We start from the raw sequence: 8,696 nt of genomic DNA on the forward strand, positions 1-8,696 counted from the left end.
GCCAGCAGCCAACAGAGTAGTGTTTCATAATCCACTGATCCACTGCTACATGAGACAGGATTTAGCTGTTTATCACTGGGCAATCTAATCAGAACAATCTGTCACTTTAGTAGAATGATTCCCTCGGTCTCTCTCTCCATCTGTCTCTGTCCGTCTGTCTAATTGTATGATTCGCATTTAAACCATTCTACAGTAGTTTGATAACTGTATTTAACTGACCTAAAAGATGGATTTCCAGTTCCCACATGTACTGTACATGTATGTATATTTAGGATAATTAACTATATTTTGGATAAACTGTGGATGCATTTGGTTACCGAAAATCACACATTGAAAGAATGATTTGGTCATAGAAGGTAAACACATTGCTCTTTATTTTCTCAACAACAACATAATGAAAGTCTTTGTTCTTTTTTTCTGCAGTGACCAGCAACAGTCTGGAAAGACCCGTTTAAGGCTTTGATTCTGGTATGTGTGTTTGAGGTACAGCCCAGCCAAACCAGTATGGTTTGATGGATGAATCCAGACCAGAACACTGTATAAGTTAAGCCGTGGTGTTATACACAGACTCAGCAGATAGCACCAACATGGAGCCGTGGCTTCATAGTTCTGTGGCTATGTGGAGATACTGTATTCATCTGCGTGCTAACAGGAGAATTGAGTTAACTGGACAGCATCTTTCTACAACACAATATCATATGAACCCCAATGTACAACATACACATGTGCACCCGCTCTTCACATAAAATTGCTTCCAGTTTCAGCCTCTCAGCCACATGGTTCTTGTCTTCTTCTTCTGGATTTAAAGTTAATACGCTCAATTTTTAGTGCTAGACAGATAGAACACTTATTTATGGAGCAATGACAACCTAGATACACACAAAGCACATACTGTATCATCATCATGAAGATTGAGAGAAATCTAAACTATTTTATACATGGCATCCAGAGTCCAGACAAGTTAGACATAATATAGCAATCCATGGTGCAGCAATCCTGCACATTCTGTATCCAGCCAACTTTCTATTTGTTGTACTACACGAATGTTGTTGTAATACCACACCAACTGTAGAAAACATAGTGTACTGAACATTCATCTCGATCAATTTTTTCAAGTTCCCTTGCTCTTTAGAAATTGTCCTATGGATTTTAGACAACTTATTAAGGCTTTGAGATTACTTAAACATGCATAAATAGCTATGACAACTCACACACAGCAGTAAGATATTCCATTGTCATCTTCAGGTCAAAATGTCCTGTTCCAGTAGCTCAAATAGATGGATATGAATTAAGCATACCCATGTGACTTATTTACTGTTATGGTGTATTATCATCATAAATTAACAGAAATATTGTCATAGGTATTCATAAGGTTTAGGTATTGTCTCTAATGGTATTTGTCTTGGCTTGAGAGGACATTATTTTGAAGCACGTTCATTGAGGATGGTTTCCCTCTGATTGACAGCTAGCCACAAAGCCCAGCTCCTCTTTCTGTGTTCCTCTGCATGTTCACTGATCCCTAACCTCTGACCCCTGGCCCTTAACCATCCCTGTACCATCCCCCTAACCTGAGAAATTATACTGATACCAAAATACACACCTCACCTAGTCACCTACTTAAGCCACATTAGACATTGTGTATCTGTCCCAGACCTTTGATGTGAAAACATTTGGACACACTCCACCTCTCCATGTCAGTGTACCCTTGATGCTTCACAACACCGACGGGCGACAGAGCAGAACTGATCCTCAGAGGGAGTTAGTCAGCTGTGTGCCACTGTGGGGCCTTACCGGCTGGCTGGAAGCCAGTTGAGTAACAGCACTCTCTGCGGTTCACACCGTGGTCTCATACTCCATCACCTCTGTGGGAGAGCCTAGACAGCGGTACTGGATCCTTGGTGTGACCGGAGCAGCACCCTCGAGCACCAGGATGGTTTTGCGCAGCCGGCGGTCGATGAAGTGGGCATCCCAGGCAGGGTACTTCTTCCTGGGCAAGTCAATACGGATGACTGGCCCCTCTGTACTAGGGGTAAGGGGTGGGAGAGTAGCCTTGACTCCTCTTTTAAGTGTTCGTACCAGAAACACATCTGAATTAGCCCCTCCCATCTGCTCACGGTCTCCCCCTTTAGTCCTCTGCAGGGTCCTGGGGGGGCTGGCCACGACATCTGGAGGGAGAGAGGAAGCTGGGGAAAGGCAGGACTCCACTGCTATCTCCTCCGGCACCCCCCATCCCCACCCTGAGATAGGACCGTCAGGGTGCAGCAGGCAGTAGTATACAAACATAAAGAAGGTGCCCAGAGCGTAGCTACTGGCCACCATACACACTGTGAGCAGGGCATTGAAGTCTGACGTCTGTGGGGCGCGGTACAGATACCAGAATGTGGTGAGTGCCACGTTCTCAATAAATACAACCACACTGTAGACGAGCATACGGCAGCGTGTGCGCCCCTCCCTCACGCTAAACCAACAGAAAACATACACAATGCCAACCACCATGTTATAGATGATCTCCTCCCATTTGGACATGCAGAAGTCTGTTTCGCCTTGAATGATCCAGAATGTCATGACGCACCAATGGGCCACGATGAAGATACCAAAGTAGAGCTGGAATACGGAGGCAAACAGGGCAAAGGCCATCGTACGGGCTCCGATAGTAAACAGGTGCCACAGGATTTGCACAATGACGGCCTTGTAGGACATGGGCAGCTTGTCGTCCCGGGAGTCCCTCAGAACCTTCTGGTAGGAGGCGATCATCCAGGACAGGGACACCAGCGAGGCAGAGGCTGAGAGGCCTGGAGAGAGAGATAGAGGCAGGGGGAGACAGGAGGCAGGCAGAAAGAGAGAGAGACAGGAAAGAAAAGTAGAGGTTTAGCAGTGTAAAAGGGTCTGGCAGTCATGAGATTAAAAGAACTCGCTGCTGAGCTGAGTGTCATGTGAAGCAGAACGCTCCTTTGTAGTCTAAGGAATGCTTCAGGCCGGGGAAACATTCCTACAAACCAGATCAGTATGCCAGAATTTGTGTCAGCTTTCACCCATCTTGGTGTAGGCATTTTTAAATTAAGGATGTTGTGGATTGAAAATCTGGCAGTTCTGACTGAGTGATGTCACGTTTGGGGGAGTTTCAGAGGGTGATGTCACTAGTGAGTGATTACTAAGGTATAGACATAAGCAATATAAATGGGTTTGGGTATAGAATGTGTCAAGATACTGGATAGTTTGAGATGGTGATTAGTACGGTAAAGGACCTGTCAATGTCAAGGATAGGCCATCACAGTGGACTGTATTGGGGAGTTTGAGATGGTCATGCCACTAGTAATTATTAATGTTCAGGACAGTATTTGTGTTCAGACCGTGACTCACCCTGCAGCGGGAGGACCTGACTAGCCTGGACCATGATGCTTAGCTGCAGGACCAGCTGGGGGGCGCTCTTCAGGAAGGACTCCAGCAGGCGCAGCATGCTGATGTCAGCGCTCTCAAACATCATGCGCCAGTAGAAATGACGGCGCTCATGGTCCCCACGCCAGCGACTCTGCACCCCCAAGTACAAGGCATGGACATACCTGTGGAACATCAGACAGGAAGAGGGAGGTGGGGGTATAGGGACAGAGAGGGAAGGGCATGAGTATGATATTGGAATCATGTCACATTTTTTTTTGCGAGAGAAGAATCTCCAGCTCTCAAGAAACACTCCATATCAATCTGTTTTATCCACATGACAGCACCATTCCAAGACAGATGGCTCATTGCAGCCTTAGTCCAGCCTCATTCTAGCAACTGAACTTCCAACTCTCCAGACAGCCTGGGAGCTGTCACTCCATCCAGACAGAAAAACGGGTAATCGTTTGTCTCTTGGTAGAGTGCCACTGAGCCTGAATCGGTCTGGTCACTTCATCCTGTCCTCTCCAGGCTACAGAAGTGATCACTTTGACAATATAAAATGATACTTTCTCATTTGACATCAACCTCTCTAAATGAAGTGACTGTTTTTGTCATGCGTCATTACCTCTGACTGATTGTGTGAAAGAGAAAAGTGTCTCTGTGATGAAGGAACAGGAACCAAATGTGGCTTGTTGATGGCTAGAGGGAGGATGGGACAAAACCGAGCCCTGTCCTATAGTATCTCAATGAGCCCAGTGAACCAGGAGGGAGTTAGTATAACCCTTTCTGTTCTGGTTTCCTCTGCCTGGGGATGTCATATACACACAGCACACACATAAATGCATGCTTTTGTTTCCCACTGATGACTATTCTCATTCAAAGTGATCCAAAAGCATCCTGCCATGCCACTCCCATCTAATATCATCCAAGCTGATTTAAATATAATGACAACATGCTTTGCTGACCCCAGAACAGCATCACTAGCCTTTACTCGCCTCTATCCCAGGCACCTGTCTGTCTGTCTGTCTGTCTGTCTGTCTGTCTGTCTGTCTGTCTGTCTGTGTATCAGTGACAGTTAATTCCAGAGTTAACACCTGAGGGTAAAACACTCAATGGTAATCCTCTTTAATGTGCAGACACACCAGTCCAAGACCAGCAGCATGGAACAGAGCACACACAACAGCTTTAATGGCATTACAGCTAATACCACTTTGCCTCAAGAGATTTTCAATAGACTCCTCAGATGGGACTGTACCGTGTCTCAATCTATACCAGGAAATAAAGAATATGTCAATCCTGCCCATGGAGTAATCTAAAATAAAATCAAAACAAATTTGATTTATCACATGCACTGAATTCAACTGGCGTAGACTTTACAGTGAAACACTTGCTTACAAACCTTTCCCAATGATGCAGAGCTTAAAGATACAGATGCAGTGAAAAAGAGCAGAAAACTGATTTTGCAAAGAAAGAAATTATGGTGTGGTTGTCTATTCAAACAGTGTTTCTACAGTAGATCATGTGCCGGCAGACTCATTCAAGTGACAGTGAATTGACCTGAAGGTCGATCCCTCACATGTAATTGACATACAGTTGCCTAGCTATGGAAACTTACTTTCTGTCCCAAGGGAACAATGATAGAGAGAGAAAGAGAGAGAGAGAGAGGGTGGGGGATAGAAGGACATAGAGAATTAATGATTTGCCTCTGAGGTCCATATCACTGGCTGCTGTGAATACTATTAGCCTACCAATCTTCTCACTACAGTTTAAGGCAACAGCTAGAGCCTGTCAAAACCAATCATCACAGACTATGGCTGATTCCGAAGACTACTGTATCTGTGGCTGAGTAGACCTACAGAGCAATATATCTGCACTGTGAAATGCAATGAGGCTAAGATATATTTGTTACATCCTCCTAACATGTCTAGCCTATTTTTCCCAATAATTTTGGCATGCATGGCATAGATAGAAAATCCATAACATAGGAAATCCATGTCCTGATGTCAAATCCTAACACTTCCCATCTCACAGAAGATCCGACACTTTCACACTCAAACGATGGAAGAAAGACAAATGGGATGTGTGTGTTCATAAAGCGAATGGTGTGGATGAGTAGACGATTTTCCCCGGGAGATTATTGACCTAGAAGCTCGTGAGGGGGGAGGAGCCTACAACTCCCTAACCTCTTTACCAGACGTCAAAGAAAGCGATACAAAAGACATATCGACTTTGTGAATAGAGTAGCCTCCTCTGGGCGAGTTTAGTTTAGTAGGGAAAAGGCTGAAATTAGGAGATGTTTTAACAATAATGTTTCAAATTGAGCTGTTACAACAAACCCAAACATAGTAGCCTAGTAGGGATGTAATAATGTTTTGATCACCATATAAGCAGAACCCCGTCTCTCTCTCTCTCACACACACACACACACACACACACACACACACACACACACACACACACACACACACACACACACACACACACACACACACACACACACACACACACACACACACACACACACACACACACACACACACACGTTCAAGCCAGGACAGTATCCGTGTATGAGTGATCTTACCTCCAGACCTGTGCTAGCTGAAATATATGGATGAAGCATTGAAAGAGCCACATAAAGGCTCTGCAGCAGCCCCGGGCGCCTCCCATAGTGCCGGTCGTAGGCAATGCCCCGACCGCAGCATCGCGGCCAGCGCCCCCTTGCTCGCTGTCCTTGGTGCTGAAATGGCTCTTCGCTCCGGATGCTGCGACCACGGCAGCTGCGGCTGTGCTACTGTCGTTGGTATCCGAATAATCATAGGCGAACCACCTAAAACTCAACACCTGAACCACCACAGATGGAACTATCACGAAGACCAGTGTCAATGCAAACCACCAGTAGTTCCGCCTGAGGTAGTAGTCCGCGGCCAGCCACAGGTCTGAGGCCCCGTCCGAAAAGAACACCAAAAGTGCACATATCGTCCAGCTACAGTCGAGGAGCGAGTAGCGCTTCCTAGCAGGGTGGCACTGAGGCGAACGTTGAGCTGAACCGGACAGGCACTCGGGCGGGATGTCATTTCGCAACGAGACGGGTGCACCATCAGATTTAGCGGCCATGTTTGTTTTAGAGAAGAGAGTGGGCAAGGGAGATGAGAAAATGATGGAAGGGGGGAGGGGTCGCGTATATGTGTGAATGCCTGAGTGTGTGGGGGTGAAAGGGAGGGAGGAAAGGCGAGGGGAGGTGGGAAAGCGAAAACGATATTTCATAATAAATCCTGACGAAAAATGTGATTTATTTAGCTCTACCATATGATAGAAAATTAACAGTAAAATGTTAGCACGCTAGATCATCATACGATTAATGATTGTGCGGTTTTCTTTAAGACTGCATTTGCACTGGCAGGGGGAGCCATGATGAAACAGTTGGACGTTTCATCGGTGCTGAACCGAACTGTGCTGAGATGGCCGTTTTGACAACACAGCACACGGATCATCAACTTGATTCAGCCCCGGGCCGATTTATGTTGAGCGGATGGTCAGGGGCCCGGAACATAATTATAAATAATTTGTAGACTGCATATGTAATGTTTAATTTGACTAAAATATACTAATTTCAAGCCTTGCTTATATTTGTATACGATCACCTGTCTCTCTATTATGAGTGGGAATGAGCGGGAATAATTAAAATCACTTGGAGCTGAGTTCCTGGTGTTTTTACTGTCTTTTATGTCCAACAATGACCATTGAAAAAAAAAATGTGTGGGGGGGCTCAGAAAACTTGGGAGGCGAAATTAAATCACCAGTGCGCCGCCAGGTGGGGCAAACTAACATAACAGATGTTAAAATGTCATTTTGCAAGTGCATTCAGTGCTTTGCTTTATATGAGTAGACCGAATTTGCTGTAAATGAGATTGTTGCTCCTCTGTGTAGTTAAGGCCTACATGATCCATGTGCCACAAAGATACTGTACTGGAAACATGTCTTAATAGATGACCTATTAAATACCAAGAAATGCATACTATGATGGTGTGACACACATAGGCCTGTCAAACCTGTCTAAAAGCAGGCCCCTATTTAATGATGTATATTTTTAAATGTAACCTTTATTTAACTAGGCAAGTCAGTTTAGAACAAATTCTTAATTATCAAATCAAATCAAATCAAATCAAATTTATTTATATAGCCCTTCGTACATCAGCTGATATCTCAAAGTGCTGTACAGAAACCCAGCCTAAAACCCCAAACAGCAAGCAATGCAGGTGTAGAAGCACGGTGGCTAGGAAAAACTCCCTAGAAAAGCCAAAACCTAGGAAGAAACCTAGAGAGGAACCAGGCTATGTGGGGTGGCCAGTCCTCTTCTGGCTGTGCCGGGTAGAGATTATAACAGAACATGGCCAAGATGTTCAAATGTTCATAAATGACCAGCATGGTCGAATAATAATAAGGCAGAACAGTTGAAACTGGAGCAGCAGCACGGCCAGGTGGACTGGGGACAGCAAGGAGTCATCATGTCAAGTAGTCCTGGGGCATGGTCCTAGGGCTCAGGTCAGTTGAAACTGGAGCAGCAGCACGGCCAGGTGGACTGGGGACAGCAAGGAGTCATCATGTCAGGTAGTCCTGGGGCATGGTCCTAGGGCTCAGGTCCTCCGAGAGAGAGAAGGAGAGAATTAGAGAACGCACACTTAGATTCACACAGGACACCGAATTGGACAGGAGAAGTACTCCAGATATAACAAACTGACCCCAGCCCCCCGACACATAAACTACTGCAGCATAAATACTGGAGGCTGAGACAGGAGGGGTCAGGAGACACTGTGGCCCCACCCGAGGACACCCCCGGACAGGGCCAAACAGGAAGGATATAACCCCACCCACTTTGCCAAAGCACAGCCCCCACACCACTGGAGGGATATCTTCAACCACCAACTTACCATCCTGAGACAAAGCTGAGTATAGCCCGCAAAGATCTCTGCCAAAGCCCATGCAATGCTTTGTAGGTTAGCAGTAAAACCTTGAAATCAGCCCTTGCTTTGACAGGAAGCCAGTGTAGGGAGGCTAGCACTGGAGTAATATGATCAAATTTTTTGGTTCTAGTCAGGATTCTAGCAGCCGTATTTAGCACTAACTGAAGTTTATTTAGTGCTTTATCCGGGTAGCCGGAAAGTAGAGCATTGCAGTAGTCTAACCTAGAAGTGACAAAAGCATGGATTAATTTTTCTGCATCATTTTTGGACAGAAAGTTTCTGATTTTTGCAATGTTACGTAGATGGAAAAAAGCTGTCCTTGAAATGGTCTTGATATGTTCTTCAAAAGAGAGATCA

At 45.4% G+C, this 8,696-nt stretch overlaps 1 protein-coding gene across 1 annotated transcript; it reads right to left on the reverse strand.

Moving 5' to 3' along the window:
• Positions 1-352: 352 nt before the first annotated feature.
• On the reverse strand, positions 353-6,498 carry xkr7a (XK related 7a). Its single transcript, XM_064957281.1, has 3 exons — positions 5,960-6,498; positions 3,361-3,560; positions 353-2,792 (listed from the first exon to the last, which is right to left on the reverse strand). The coding sequence occupies exons 1-3, from the start codon at positions 6,490-6,492 to the stop codon at positions 1,834-1,836; spliced, it is 1,692 nt and encodes a 563-aa protein (XP_064813353.1). The 5' UTR covers positions 6,493-6,498; the 3' UTR covers positions 353-1,833.
• Between the last annotated feature and the right edge of the window lie 2,198 nt (positions 6,499-8,696).

Source organism: Oncorhynchus masou, chromosome 33 (genome assembly GCF_036934945.1).
Source record: "Oncorhynchus masou masou isolate Uvic2021 chromosome 33, UVic_Omas_1.1, whole genome shotgun sequence".
In the NCBI taxonomy this organism is placed as follows: Eukaryota; Metazoa; Chordata; class Actinopteri; order Salmoniformes; family Salmonidae; genus Oncorhynchus; species Oncorhynchus masou.

Bases quoted from the DNA above. Each gene is read 5' to 3' on its own strand.
- xkr7a (XM_064957281.1), bottom strand. From the start codon at position 6,492: ATGGCCGCTAAATCTGATGGTGCACCCGTCTCGTTGCGAAATGACATC. The intron at 3,561-5,959 runs GTAAGATCACTC...GATGTTCCACAG, and splicing joins CAGCTAGCACAGGTCTGGAG to GTATGTCCATGCCTTGTACT. The intron at 2,793-3,360 runs GTGAGTCACGGT...CTCTCTCTCCAG, and splicing joins TCAGGTCCTCCCGCTGCAGG to GCCTCTCAGCCTCTGCCTCG.